The 14,950-nt window shown below is 37.0% G+C and overlaps 1 protein-coding gene across 1 annotated transcript in view; it reads right to left on the reverse strand.

The window, feature by feature from the left end:
- Positions 1–1,005: 1,005 nt before the first annotated feature.
- The window catches only part of PREP (prolyl endopeptidase), an 82,162-nt gene continuing 68,217 nt past the window's right edge, over positions 1,006–14,950 (reverse strand). The window contains exons 12-15 of the mRNA XM_030267666.4: positions 9,829–9,923; positions 6,945–7,076; positions 2,600–2,756; positions 1,006–1,820 (exon numbers count right to left, since the gene is read on the reverse strand). Coding sequence (XP_030123526.4) covers positions 1,526–1,820; positions 2,600–2,756; positions 6,945–7,076; positions 9,829–9,923 — 679 coding nt within the window. The 3' untranslated portion in view covers positions 1,006–1,525. The remainder of the gene's footprint in view (positions 1,821–2,599; positions 2,757–6,944; positions 7,077–9,828; positions 9,924–14,950) is intronic.

The raw sequence follows: 14,950 nt of genomic DNA on the forward strand, positions 1-14,950 counted from the left end.
GATCACATACAGGTTTTAAATCTGGTATTTCATATGAAAGCAGAAATAGTTTTTTATTTGCTCCTAAAGTCAAATTAGCCTTACATAATAAGCATGATTGTTCCTGGACTCCAAAAATAATAAAAGAAGTCCAGATCATGAGGGAAACACAGAGCGACTCTGGTACAAATTTATTTTTATTTTTGCTTCTCTTTAGAGCATCTCCCTCTCTTTTAAATACCACTCTTTGCTCTTCCTGCACCAAGACATTGTTTGTTTAGAGATAAAACTCCTGAGCCCAGAGTTAAAATACAGTCCTTAGGATCTAAGTATGAATGTAATGACAAGCATGATTCTGTAATACTAGATCAGTTCATCCAAAAATGAGAAACAGTGATGTCTTCTGGAGGGCCAACAAGACTAATAATAGTTGATAGAATACTTTTTTCCTCTGCAAAATCAAACTGTAATTCCTGCAGTGCATCAGAGATTAAACAGTAGGCAAATACTCACATCTACTTTACAACTCTACAGCCTAGATGGGAAAAATGGCAGTTCAAATAATATGCCTATGTCAAATCATAGGGGAGTCTGACTACGAGCTCTTGCTGTTTTGCAGCCAAAACTAAGTTATATATGCATGTTCAGATTTTGCCTTGTTAGAGAATGTCCTGTGAAGAGCATCAGAAAAAAACTGAACCTGAAAAATCTGGACAAAGCTGTGCCTTTGGGTTGGGGTGGGTTTTTTATTTTGTTTTGTGTTATATTTTGTTCATTTATTTAAATCAGTGCCTCGTCTACTCTTCAGAAACAGTTGAAGAAATAATTTCACATGGGTTGTTGGAGAGTATCTGTATAGCTTGACTGAGATTACAGTGAGAACCTAAGATTTCATCAAGTTTTTCAGCCTCCAGTCTTCTCTTCTGTGTGGAAACAAAATGGCAGAAGAGAACACTGGTGACATTTTGAAGTCTCTTTGGAAAGAAAGAACAATTTAGCAAAACCATTATTATAGGCTGCAACACGTTTATGAACAGAATGCAATATAAGCCTTTTAATAATATTTGGCATAACTGGATTACTGTCTCTTCAGGTTTTCCTGGTTATCACTGAACACCTTCAGTTTACATTCTTAAATAAATTACTGTGTAAATAAAATATGCTCAGAGATCTTGTATGTGAACAGTACTTACATTTAATTACAAATGATCTGGATATGTTTATAGGTGAAATACATTAAAATTGTTTACAGGAAATAAGCTCAAATAGCACTAATTTTGAAATCTACATTTTCACAACAGTACTGAGAGTAGCTCAGCTATTTTTTGAACATGCTTTTCAAAATGGAGTTTGGAATGCAGTAGAAAAAAAATCAAAGAAATACCAAAAAGAGGAAAGCACAGAAGATCAAAACTTCATAGCAGGTTGGATCAATAAAATATTAAACTGCAGTTCTTAAATGTAAGTACTACACCGAGTAGTAGTGTGGCTGTTCTTAAATGTTAAAGCCCTTGTTTTCTAAAGTAGACAGTAATAAGCATTTTTCCTATTCAATCCACTCAAGATTTAGACATCGTGCTACAAAAGCAAACATATCTGACACTTCTTCTATAACTTTAGCAGTTGGCTTTCCGGCTCCATGCCCAGCCTTGGTGTCAACATGGATGAGAAGTGGATTGGTTTGTTTACTGCTTCGGCCCACAATGTACTGCAGGGTAGCGATGAACTTCAGAGAATGCAGAGGGACCACACGGTCATCGTGGTCTGCTGTGAGAAGCAGTGTGGAGGGATACTGGATGTCATCTTCTTCTGGTAATTTGACATTGTGAAGTGGAGAGTACCTGAGAAAAACACACAAATGTTTCCATATCTTCTTCCTCAAGACCCAGCAAGAAGGTCCTTTCCTACTGAAACCATCACAGTGGCATTTGTTAGTACTCAGAATACAACAGTTCTCAGTTACATTAATCAGAATTGTGCTAATGGCAACTGACACGTAGTAGTGGCCACAGATCTCTGGCTCTGAAATGTGAAGCAAGTACATTTCTTTATTTTCAAGAGAGATGTATGTGTACATCTCACAGGAATGTCCAAATATCAGAAGCCAGAAAGGAAACTATAGCAAAACCTGTCAAGTCCATAGCAGGATCCATCCTGCTGGAAACAGGGAAATTGAGACTCTCAACAGAAGCTGAGAAATTAATTAAGATCTTACTACGGTTTAGTGTCATTCAATTCCTACAAATCCAACCCACGTTGTATAATACAATTCACAATGGTGACTATGTCTCCCTCATGGTAAAAAATACAATTTACGTAGTGATCCACTTGAGATTTTCTGTTGCAATAGCCTAAAAGAGTCATTATTCAGAAAAAAAACCTTATGAACTGTTAAAAGCTGATAGGAGAACAAGGTCTTTGAAAACAGAACCACTTCATTCAACAGGGTTTTGTAGACAGTCTTTGATTCAAAACTGACTTGTAAGGGAATGCTGATCTCCCCAAATTCAGTGTGGGAAAGGATGAAGTAATCACTAGAATAGATATTGATCATGACAACTGGAAACTGTTGAGCAGACTACACGTTTAACAACCACAGAAAGTATTTAAAGGCACTTACTTGCGCAGCCATTCAAACTGCTCCTTACAGTCAGAGCAACCATAGTCTGTGGTCCAAGCGTGGCCGATGGTGTACTTGTGGAATTTGAGCATGTCCATCACTCCCACTTGGGCAATGGCACAACCAAACAAGTCAGGGCGCTGATTAGCACAGGCAGCTTCAACAGGAAAACAATTCCATTAGTATTCAGATCTTAAAGAATAGGTTCAACAGTAAAAGATTCACTACCAACTTGTACTGGGAGCAGGCTGTCAGTGAATATGAAATCAAATAGACTATCAAGCAAAACTGTAAGCAAATACACAAATGGATAAAAAACGTAACTCTGAAAAATGGTATGTTCAAAAGAACTTAAGAGCCATTTCTGTGCTCTTCAGACACCAAACATGTCGTTTTATGAAAACTTCCTTTCAAACCACCAAACTGGGACTGAAGGAGAAATGAACTTGTAAAGCATGTGACATTTTGAACTACTGCACTGAAGGTACCTAAACTATTTGCTGTTTAAACTTTTAATACTAGTCTCAAGAAAGAAAAGGGCATTAAGGATCAAAAGCCCTCCATTTACTGATGAAAATTGTTTTCCATTACTACTATGTAAACCCATAAGAAAAGAGTCTTGATAAAAGCAGACTGTTACAGAACAGTGGAATAACAAAGTGAATTGCTTCTGTATTTTATTGTTTTACATTTTTTATCTTCCTACAACTGGAAGGGACAATTTCTTTAATAATAATGCTTGCCTCATATATTTTAAAAACAACTGCAGTTGGCCCATCAAGCTCAGTGTTCAATGTATAAGAATGGCAACTGGGAGATCTCTCCTGTAAATTATAATCTGATTAATTGGTTATTTCTGTTTCTCTGAGTTGGAGTTATCTTCAGCCATCCTATAAAAAATCTATCAAAACACATATCCTCTGTAAATATAACTGTTTCCTCTTTGTTTATTCATCCAGTGTTCATCATATCATAATCTTCAATTCCAATTACTGTTTCTTGATTTAAACCTTTTCCCTGGTGATTTTACAAATTCCTCTGCCTTTTTTGAATTTTAAGAAATAAGAGCACTGAAATTATCACATAACTACTACAATAGATCCCAGAATCCCTTAATTAATTCAGAACTATTCACTGTGCATCCACATGTAGGTATAATCTTTCCCAAATTCTTATCTCCTTGTTTTTGTCCATTGTGAAAATGGATTGATTATCGCCACTCTTTGCCTCCTGCTAACCATGACATTGCTATGACATGACTTTGCTTCCAGCTCAGCAAGGACTTTCTTTCACAGCTTTTGAAAATCCAAGAATAGCTCCTCACCTAAATCACTGTTACAAACTCCATATGTAGCTTGACTCCTTCAGATAGCTCTAATACATTTGAAAGCTGCAACTTCAGCCTGCAGAATTCTTTCTTTTATGTCAGCTATTATTTATTGGTTTCAACTAGCTTGCCCATTAGAGAAGTCAGATTTACTCAGCTGCAGCTTGTGGATCACCATGAAACATTTAAATCTTGGCATTACACTTGTTCCCTTCTGTTCCTCAGACATTCAGGCTTAGTAGCCTACAATTTCATATCAGAGTTCACTTAGGATCCTGCACGTGCACCATCTGGTCCTGGCAACACACTACTTTTCATTGGATTGATTAATTCCGAAATTTTCCTGCTGATGCTTCAACTGGAGCTCCCCAGAATATTTCCCATGAAGACAGACTGGTGCAGGGAACCCCCAACCCTCTCCTCAGGAGGGAACATCAATACAAACAGACCATTTAGTTGTTCTGATTTGCAATTAATTTTCTTTAATGCTCCTTTTACATCTCACTAACCTGCAAGTCCCACAGATCATCTGGCCAGCTTCCTGCCTCTGATGTGCATAGAAAAATGTCATTGCTAATCTTAATATTGAAAGCAATTTTCTCATCAGTCTCCTGTGGTCTGTCCGTCCCTGCCAAGAGTTTACACTATACCCTATTTTCTTCATTTAAACATGATTTTTACTTTCTGAAAAACGAAATTTTACTTCTGGTCATCTCTGATATGCAACTCTGCTAACTCTTCCTTATTTATGAGTAATTTCCATAAGGTACATATTAAAAAGATGCTATGTAAAAGATCTCTAGGTTTTAACATAAAGATCAGATCCCTCCTCTTCAAGCTATCTTCTTTTATGAACATAAATGGTATTGTGGTAGGAACAAAAGTCAAAACAATTACCATAACATTTTGTTTTAATATTCTTTATTTCAAAGTGTCTCTTGAAGCACTGTCGCTCAGGATTTTGGAAGAAATTGCTTCTTGCTAGTTCCTTAAGTAGTTACTTCAGTGAGAAATCACCTATGGAGCCACTCATCCATGCACACTGCACCTTTTCAATTAGCCATAATAATGATATGCATTAAGTGTAATCTGGAACAACAATTTATTTGTGAATTTTATGCCCCTATACATAACTTTGAGCTTTATATTCAGTATGAAAATAAGCCTTCAAAATGTCAGAATTGGTGTTGTCTAGGCAAACATGAGAGGTCAAACACTGCACTTGCACAGAGGTTTTCAGCTCACAGCTGTGCTGCTCTGCTTAGCTTGGGGATCACACTGCAGGACAAGGAAGTCTTGTTTTGCAGTTGAATGAGGCAAGATGAGCTCAGGGCTCTGTAGTCCTCAGAGTCCTCTCCTGCTAGTATGACTGAAAGGAAACAGTATTTTGGAAGAGTGACAATACTCTTCCTTGTCAGCTTTTTCTTCAATAAGTAAGAACGAAGAAAATCTGGCAGTGGGTCCTTGAACCTACACGATGAGTTATGATCTCTAATGCTGCATTAGCAACTATTTTAAAATTTACTTTTGCTTTGATAAAAAAGACCTTATAGGAATTTCCTGAATTCACCTCAGTCAAGGAAAATCCCTATCTGGCTCATCAAGAGCATAGAAATCCTGCTGGACTGTAATCTACCAGTAAATTCAAGGGAAGGATTCTAACAAGATTTTTTAGAGCAGGAAGGTCTAGATTCCTAACACCTGTCTCCTACCAGAATGATGTACTTCCTGCAGTTGTCACTTGCTTCCCCTTATTGACATAAGGTGCCCATCTGAATATTCAGCCAGTAATCCAGGGGGTTTTCTTACTGAAGCTGGGTAGGATGAATCTCATCCTGACTGAAATCCACATAACGATAAAGTATTTTCAGAAGAAATGTAATATATTCAAAGTTTAATTGTATTTCCAACTATATATTTAGGCCCAACATAAAACTGACTTGTAAATGCTTGCATTCCAAATGGAGTACAAACCCTTTAATCCTTTATCATATTCACCCATTTCTATTTTTAATGCAGAAACACCTTCTGCCACTTGTTATTGAGAAGCATATAAGCAAAACCCAAAATACAGCTTTACAAGTACTTGTTACTTGATCTTTAAAACAATTTCTTTTTTAAAATAATAATGCAGGTCTAGCCAAGATGGCTTAGACCAAAGAGCTGTGTAATTCCAAATCCTTTTTCTTATGCTGGATGCCAATTCACTGAAAAACAGAATAAAATCAATAGAGTCAGTATAGAGCAGCAGATAAATACAAAAACAAGAGCAAGCAGAGTGGGCCTAGGAAAACTGCTTGTTTTCTGTAATTTAGTGGTTTATGAACTTGAGGTGCCTTTTCTACCTTCTTTTCACATAAGTAGCTCAAATCTGTCATACTGTCACCTTTCATGCTGCTTAAAAAAGGCAAACAGACCCTGATACATTTACTTTGTGCCTCCTTTTCCTTTCAAAATTGCACAAAAAATCACCTTCTTTTTTCTACTGTTACTTTCAGATGCCTTCAGATAAGGATCTTATCAGAAATATATTTTGTAACTCTTAGACTGTTCAGAATGAGATCTTTCCGTGACAAGACTTCTGTTTAAGAGGAGACTATTAATTTCCTTGAATTTAAGAATACAGCAGTGAATTTTAAGTGAACATGATGCACTTATAAGACCACACAGAGTTTCCCAGTGCTATATAAATTAATAGTTCAGTGGTAACTTTGTAATGGTTAACCTGAAGAAAGAAAGATTAAAAAAAATCCCATGTTTTTTAAGCCATTCTTACTTTCTGTGTGATTCTACCACAAGGTTAACTCTTACCACACAAGATTGTGTGGCTTTTAACAGCCTTTGCAAGAGACTGCAGAATTCCAATGTCCTGTGCAAACAGCAAATGAAGTACTACTGTACATATTTAACATCTGGTATATATTAATGCACTGACATACTGGCAGATCTCATCAATTTCTGTCTGGTTACTTTAATAAGCCCAGCACCAAATCTGGGAAATAGACAAGCAGTTCTTACCAACTAAGAGACCCCCATTTGAGCCTCCATTAATAGTCAGCTTCTTTGGGGATGTGTAGCCTTCCTTGATGAGGTATTTGGCAGCACACTGAAAGTCATCAAAGCAATTTTGTTTGTTGGCCAAGATACCACCTAGCACGGAAACAAAACAAATCAATTGATACCATAAAATCCTTTTGATACCATCTCTTCAGAAAAACATGTGTCCAAAAATACCTGGGAACAATTCCAGTTTCATGAATATTTTAATAATTGATGCAGCTTAGAAAAACAGCAAAAATGAAAGATTCTGTCAACATTGAGAGGCTGTAAGATGGTTCTGTCAATAACTCTGATGCTTTCAGAAACTCTGAATAATACATACCTATACTGTGGAGAAAGTGCCAGGTAATGTTCCTAACCAGTGAAAGCTAAAAGCTTTGCACAGCAAAATATATACAAAATGACCACATACAACACACTTGAGGTTTGAGCTAATGGGACTTTAACATCCTTAAACTCAGTGACAGTTTCTTAAGGCAATAAAGATTCAGCTTATAAAATAGGCTATATAAAATAAGCACTTCTAATTTCCTGGATATATAATATGTGGCTGGTAATTTACTCTTTTTTTCTATGAGTTGTTTTCAAACCAGATGATATAAAGCTCTCTGAGTTGCATCTTGCTTTTAAATTTTGTTAATTAACTTTCAATATGAAAATGCTTAAGATACTGCCATCACGTTGAATGAAATTCCAAATGTCATCAGATGTATAAGGGAACAAATAATGACAGAAAATGTTGCTTCTGATGACATCATTGATAAGATCTCCAGGTCTGAAAAAAAAATTGCAGGGTGGGATAGGGAAGGAAAGTTTTCCCTACAATCTTTCAATTATTTTAATAGAAGAGTATCAGCTTAGAGAACTCACAGTTGTTCAAATCTTGGTTGTTTGTCAAGAGACTAAAATTAGATCCTTCTCAAATGTTATCATACCTAAAGACCATGGTAATCTCAGGAAATTAAATGCTAGTAAAAAATGGGAACTAGGAAGAAAATACTTGCATTCCTGTAGCAAAGGCAGTGGCCCAGCCAGGCAAGCAGGGCTTATAGGATGCAGAAATGAAGTCCAGTTTCTTCTACTTTCTTTAAAAGCTAGATGGTTATTCCAAGCTGATTGCCTAAGGTTCCCCCTATAATCCAGGAACCTCCAGGACTTACCCTAAATTAACTTTTACCCTAAATTAAGTGAGACGAGCTACAGTCTGGAGGTGTCTCTTTATCTCCAATCTCCATCAAGTGATCCTAGACAACCAGTTTACAATGGCTGATTTCTTTCTATGTCACAGAAGTTTAGCAAGGTAAGTCTGACATTTAGTCATAAAGATCTTGTAGAATTGAAACCAGTACATTTGTATTTTTTGTGGGTTTTTTTTTTAACAAATACACATCATTCCTGTATTAACAAGACTGTTGAAGGGAGACATGCTGTGATGACAAAAAAGTCTTCAAGCAGGTGGCAATAAAGGAAAAAAAAAATCTTACTCCTTGCTCAAAACACCAGGCTGGTGTAAGGTCAGAATCCTAATTAAAATTAAACCTAAGTGAAAAAAAAAACTTCCATAATTGCTTCTGGAATTAAAAAAGAACAGATACATATTTTATTTCAAACTGCAATAAAAGACTTGGGTCAAAATCAAGCAGGAAATAGGTGGATCAAAGAAGCATTATCACATTAAGATAAATTTTATTAAAATCTACTGCAAATCAATCTGCAAATTAAAATTAATGAAGGATATTTCATCTTTAGCAATAATATCCTGTATCTGCAAGCAAATACAGTTTCTATTTATGAAACTATTACATAATTAACTCAATTGTGAGGAAATGACCCAGACAATTTACCAGAGATGAAATAGTAAAATCAAGATGCAATGATCTGGAAATACCATTTTGTCTGATAAAAAGATATTATGGATTACTGCCATGGCAAATTGCTAGATCTTAAGCACCACTGTTTTGGTACATTTGCCTTGCTCACAACATTCCCAGCAACTTATGCACCAGATTCTTGGAATATGACTAAACTGTCATGATTAAAAAAGGATAGGTATGTTCCTGAGATAAGAACGACTTTTTCAAGCTTTTTTCCCCTGGTGGAGGAATGTGGACAGTTGTCAACAATAAGGCAAGTAGACAAAGAGAGTTAAATGATTAAGACAAGAACTGCATGGAAAAAACATGGACAGAAATACATCAAAAGTGTTAAGAAAAAGGGAAAAGAGATTGACAGAGCTTTTCAGTGTTTACTGAGTTTCCCTGAGGCATGACATTCATCTTAAAAAAAAACCTAGAAGGTCAAATGGTTACCTACAAGTTGGATACCCCAAGAGCTTGGAGGGGATGATGTGAATGCACTTCTGGAGCTGATGTTTTTCGTATGAATTTCAGTCACAGAATCACAGAACCATTTAGGTTGGAAAAGACCTTTTAGATTATCAGGTTCAGCTGTCAACTCAGCACTCTCATGTCCCTACGACACATCTATGTGTCTTTTAAATACCTCCAGGGATGGTGACTCAACCACTTCCATGGGCAGCCTGTTCCAGTGCTTGAAAATCCTTTTGTTGAACACATCTTTCCAGTCACATTCATCAAATATTAAAAAAAAAAGTGTCTATTCATAAATTATGCAAAAACAATATAGAAAAAGTTATACTCTGAAAATAGATGAAAACTATCAGATTAACACTGGAAAACGTACAGATCTAACATGTAAGTAAGGAAAAAGATCTACTTTTTGCAGAATAAGTAAAAGGCAAAAGGAGGAAGGAGTGAAAAGAAAATGTTGCAATTTTCATTGCTAAGCCTGCAGTTTTGTTCCTCTGCTTTGACTGCCTTACCTTTGTGCCAGGTCTCTCCATATTCGCCCCCACCCCGGATGTTCGCCACTGCTAGAACACCTCCCAGGTGTTGCACAAAAATAAGCCTTGACACGCTGAAAAAGCAAACAGATAAGAGGATAATTTTTATTTTCCAATTTTTATACACCTACCACTTCTGCAAAAATACTTTGAGGGAAAGATCTCTCCCAAAGTCAATGATGAAATTGTGAATTAAGTCCCTCTTGATAGTGAACCTGAGTAGCTAGGCTTTTTGTAATTGTTATCCATGAAAATGAAACTCCCAGCAGCTTTAGGAGAGGAAGGAACCAATGTTGGTCTGTTTTTCCTCCCTTAGTTCTGCTCTTTGGAGGAGAGTGGCCAGTGGTTTGGCCTAACAGATGACCACTCAGAATGAGTCACCATTTACAAAAATTATGTTCAAAGCAATTAGTCTGCAGACTAGAGTTATGCAGTACCATTGGGCCTCCATAGCTTTCTGAATTGTTTCTCCTTCATGGGACCTCCACTTCTTCAGAGAGGAAAGGAAGATTTAGCCCAAAGGAAGAAATCAAAGAATTAAGACTTAAGATCAGCACTTGATCTTTGTTTATGAGCAGGTATTTTCAACCTAACTTCTGCTTGATATACTTCTTTTGGACCTTTGCAATACTGTGTTTGCAAAGAAAAATTCTGTATCTACCATTCTTTTGTGCCACAGTGAGCAGTCACATCAGCAGGTGGTCAATCTCATTCTCATTCAGTTTTCTCTCACATTGCTAAATACAAAACAAATAGTATAACATAAAATTACAGGTTCTGCCTCCCCTACTATCTCCTGAACCTGTCTGAAAGCCAAAATAGCATATTTTTTAGAAATGTTAAATTGCAAAAGCATCAAAGATATTATTATATTTTCTTTTTCAAATGGACTGAAGTAATTCAAATTATATTTAACAATTAAAAAATATTAACTGTTGATCTGCAGTTGATGCAGTAGTTTAATATAGCAGAAGCTGCAGAAGGCAAACCACACATATGCTAAGGAGACAAGTAAAATATTAAAATTTAACAGCAACAAGTCTTTTTTCCCCCCTCTAGTATATTTAAATTTCTTATTTACTTGAATTTTTTGGTCATCCAGAAATCACTGTCTGCAGAAAATAAATTTGTTCAACCACAAGGGAAAGGATTTTGTCTTTTTCCCTTAAAGTCCCACTAATAAGAAATGGCTTGAAAAATGGTAGTCTTACAGTGTGTCTCATGTGGAAATAGTATCCCAACAACAGGTGATGTTTTCATACTTCCCAAAGAAATTACCTATGTACTGGCACATGTTCTTGAGAGTATATATCAAGGAGTAAGGAAAGAAAAAGAAAAGCACAAGGATAACTGGTAAGAGATTTCTATATTTTCATAACCATCAAAGGAAAACCTTCCACCTAGGCTGGTTATCTGGCCCATCAGATGGCTCAGGAGCCATGAATTATCTCAGCTTCTGTAAAATGAATTCTTAAGACCATCACTGTGAATTACATTTTCCTTACACTGCTGTGACATGCTGATCAAATGCAAGATTGCTATTCTATAAGCACATTTTGCAAAGGTCAGAGAGTATTACTCTGTCAAACTCCAGGACTCTTAAGGTGGCTACACAGCTAATGTGGAGCAACCTAAGAGAAGGTTGCCTTATGAGACTGGCTTCTTAATTTTTGGTATGTAGGGTACAAACCCTCCCAAAATATTCTGCACTTCTTTTCCTTGTCTGCCTCAAACTTTGGACCTCTTGATCCAAAGTTATTTGATTCCCTAATAATCAGAAGTACCAAGTAACAATTACAGGCAAGATAAAAGTTTGCTTCCCAAACATCCTGCCTGAGAATACTTTAAAAAATAAGATATTCCACAACAGAAGCCATCCTCTTCCATCTACTGAAAAAAACTGCTCCTGTCTGAAGGATCATGGTGAGTCAGGACCAATATTTTGAATATTTGTAACAAACTTTCTCAAAGCTTTTCTCTTGACCTTTACTTTTAAGTTCAAGGAACGAGGTATTACAACTATAGAATCCAAACTCATTACTTTTTTTAAAAGTGAAAATTCCAAGTAATCAGACAGCACAAAGCTCAAGTTTTACACATAACCCTATTACTGCCTCCAGTATTTTTCCAGGTAGATTCTTGCTTCCAGATTTGATTTCAAGTCAGCTTGGTGTCTGAGTCACAGCAAACTGCCCAGTCAACCTGCACGTCTATAAAATGTCTCATTCTGCAAAACAAAGTTTGGCTCCCTGCTCCTTCCAATAGTCTCTGTAGCCTTTTGCTCACTGTCCCTGTTCTTCCTTCTCTCCTGGAAGCAGAGTAAAGTAAAGGGCAACAGGATCAAGATGGAGTCAGTGGAAGGATCAGAAGATAGTTCCTGCTATGGAGAGCTCCTTCCAGACACTCTAATCACTCTTAAGGAGCAAAAACCAAAAAAATAATAAATTAGATGTTGTTTTTTACAGTAGAGAACAATGTGAGGAGCTGTGCTTCACAAAGCAAGAACATTTCTCCAGAATTACTGATCTGTTGTGAGGTATTAAGAGTTGACAGAAAAATGCAGGCTAGTGCACAGGTGATGGGGAAGAAGTCCTGAGCCACTGGACTTGGTTGCTTTTTAAGTTTTTGTAGAATTGAAGAGAGGAGTAACAGAATAAGCAAAAGGCATAATCCTCTACTCTGCAGTGAGGGCTGCTTTGTTGTCTGACCTTTCTCCAGGCTCACAATCTCTCTTCCCTGCACCACCTCTGTGCTTAAAGGCTGGGAACAACATGGCAGTGATATGCAATTTCACAGACTGCTGCACAACCAGCTGTACTCCAGGATGACTTAGAAATTGCTCCTCCTGTACCCACGCAGGCACACACAAAGAACAGTGCAGGGAAACATGTTGGTTCCTACAGTGTAGTTAGCCAAATCTGAGGCATTAGTGGTGGGTTTGTGATGGCATTTCCCCAGCAGCTCTGACTGGTACCAGCTCCATCAGCCTTTGCTTGCACTTGCTATGTGGGCTGTATAATTAATGACAGTGCTCTAGCAAGCACCATCTCAAAATGCCACCAAATAAAGTTCCCCAGTCCAGAGAAGCATCTGAAAGATGCATGCTTGCATTCAAAAATAAACCACTACTGTAACTGACTTAATGACTTTGGCCTACCATTCTTGCAGTTATTTCTGGATCCTGTAACCTGTTGGTTTGTTTCTATTGCTTTCAGTGAAAAAGATTTTTTTTTCCATTTTTGATGTGAAAAGGAACACCATTTGTGAATTAAGCAGAAATAAGTTCATCAAACCAGAGAGCTGGCTTATGCTAATGGGTGTAAAATACCAGTAATAAAATACTGTATAGGCTGGAAGACATACAGGACATAATTTAACCACTGGAAAGGAGAAGATAGAATACTTTGTGGAAAGTTTTAAGAGTTTTAAGTTTAACTAAAAAAGCCTAGGAGTATTTAGCCAGGAATGCTACATCTCAGCTCAGAATTGGATGAATGATGTGGCAAGCCTCAGCCTTAGCCATCTGTGGCTGCTTTCTAGCATTCATGTCTGTGGTCATAAAAAACCCAAAACCCCAAACCCAGCAAACAAACAAACAAGCAAAACAAAACAAAACAAAGCCCCACCAAATCTTGATGTTGGGCTGTGGATGGAACAGCACGTGGGAACTCCTTGTGGAGTACTCCCTGTGGAATACAATATACTGGAGTATATTCTAACAGGGATGGAATAAAACATTAGTGGAATCTGCCAGGTAAAGGGTGAACTGGACATCCTGTCTTTCTGACATAAATTCCGTCTTACAATTTCCTTTCCCTGATTTTGCCTGCCGACTTTTGGAACACATTCCCTCACCAAATACTCAATTCTCAAGTTATTAGCCATAAACATGTATTTGAAGGCTTTGGCTTTTCTTTCTTTTTATTTATTTTTTTCTTTTAGAAAGAGAAAACTGAGAAATCATATCTTGATATTACAGGGAGAGTAAGGAGGGAGGTGCAGCCAATTATGTTTTATTTACATTGTCAGTGGGATCGTATATTTTGATCTGGAGGTCACTGATAGTTCTCTGTGCACTTTTAAGGGACTGTTACAGATTCATATTCTTAATTTATGAACTGTATAATGAAGGTTTCATAGGGTTCAGGAAAATATAGGTCACTGCTCCTAACTCCCATCTTCCTCTCTTCTAAATGTCAGCTGCACCCTTTTGCTGCTGTTTGCTGGACTCCTACGAGAATCAATTTTTAGCTTGCCAAAATGGCAGAAAACCACCCACTCTGTTTTGCTGGGATAGTTTTCTGTCATTCTTGTGAGGTAAATCAGCTTAGCAAAGGCTCCAACAAGCACCAGGGCCAATGGATGGGCGGTGGAAGCAGGGACTGTGAAATACCTTCTCCTTCTGCCAGCAACCAGCTCTGCAGTATGTGGAATTTTACCTTAAATCAATAGATAGGTAATATTTATTTTACATTCTTTAAAAATGAACACATGGTAAATTTTATCCCAGTTTTCAGCATCTACCATAAACTGTAATAAATCAGTGGTTGAACTAAGTAGAAAAGAATTTTAAAGCTATGCTAGTCATATAATTATGTCTCAAGAACCACAGAAAATTAGAAGTGTAGCTTTATGAGGCAGATAAAAAGCTTACAAATAATCACAGAGCACAAGATGGGAGGTCCATTGTTAGACAAGATATTTGCTAAAAAGGACAAGAAACAGTAAATGCTATTCAGAAATACAATCACAGCAAACAAGAAGGGCAAGCACTATAAAGGATTTCTTGAAATGTGCAACTCTAAAGCAAGACTGGTAGGTAACAATCATAAATTTCATAGGATTGTTTCATAATAGATTATTTTTCTCTGGTGAGCTACTCTTCTGCTTCCTGAAAAACTGTTCTCTATTCAGCCCTTTCCATTTCTGTTTTTCTCTGCCTCACCTAGGACCATTTCTTAGGTATTCAAGCACTGCTTCTTGGCAAGTCTATTCAAATTGCCTTGCTTAAGAAATAAGCCTTTTCTTTAAAGAAATCATCTATGCAATAAAGCTTACGGCTTTTGAGAGCTACAAAGCCTGTTCTGAACACAGCATATTT

Source organism: Taeniopygia guttata, chromosome 3 (assembly GCF_048771995.1).
Source record: "Taeniopygia guttata chromosome 3, bTaeGut7.mat, whole genome shotgun sequence".
NCBI classification, from domain to species: Eukaryota; Metazoa; Chordata; class Aves; order Passeriformes; family Estrildidae; genus Taeniopygia; species Taeniopygia guttata.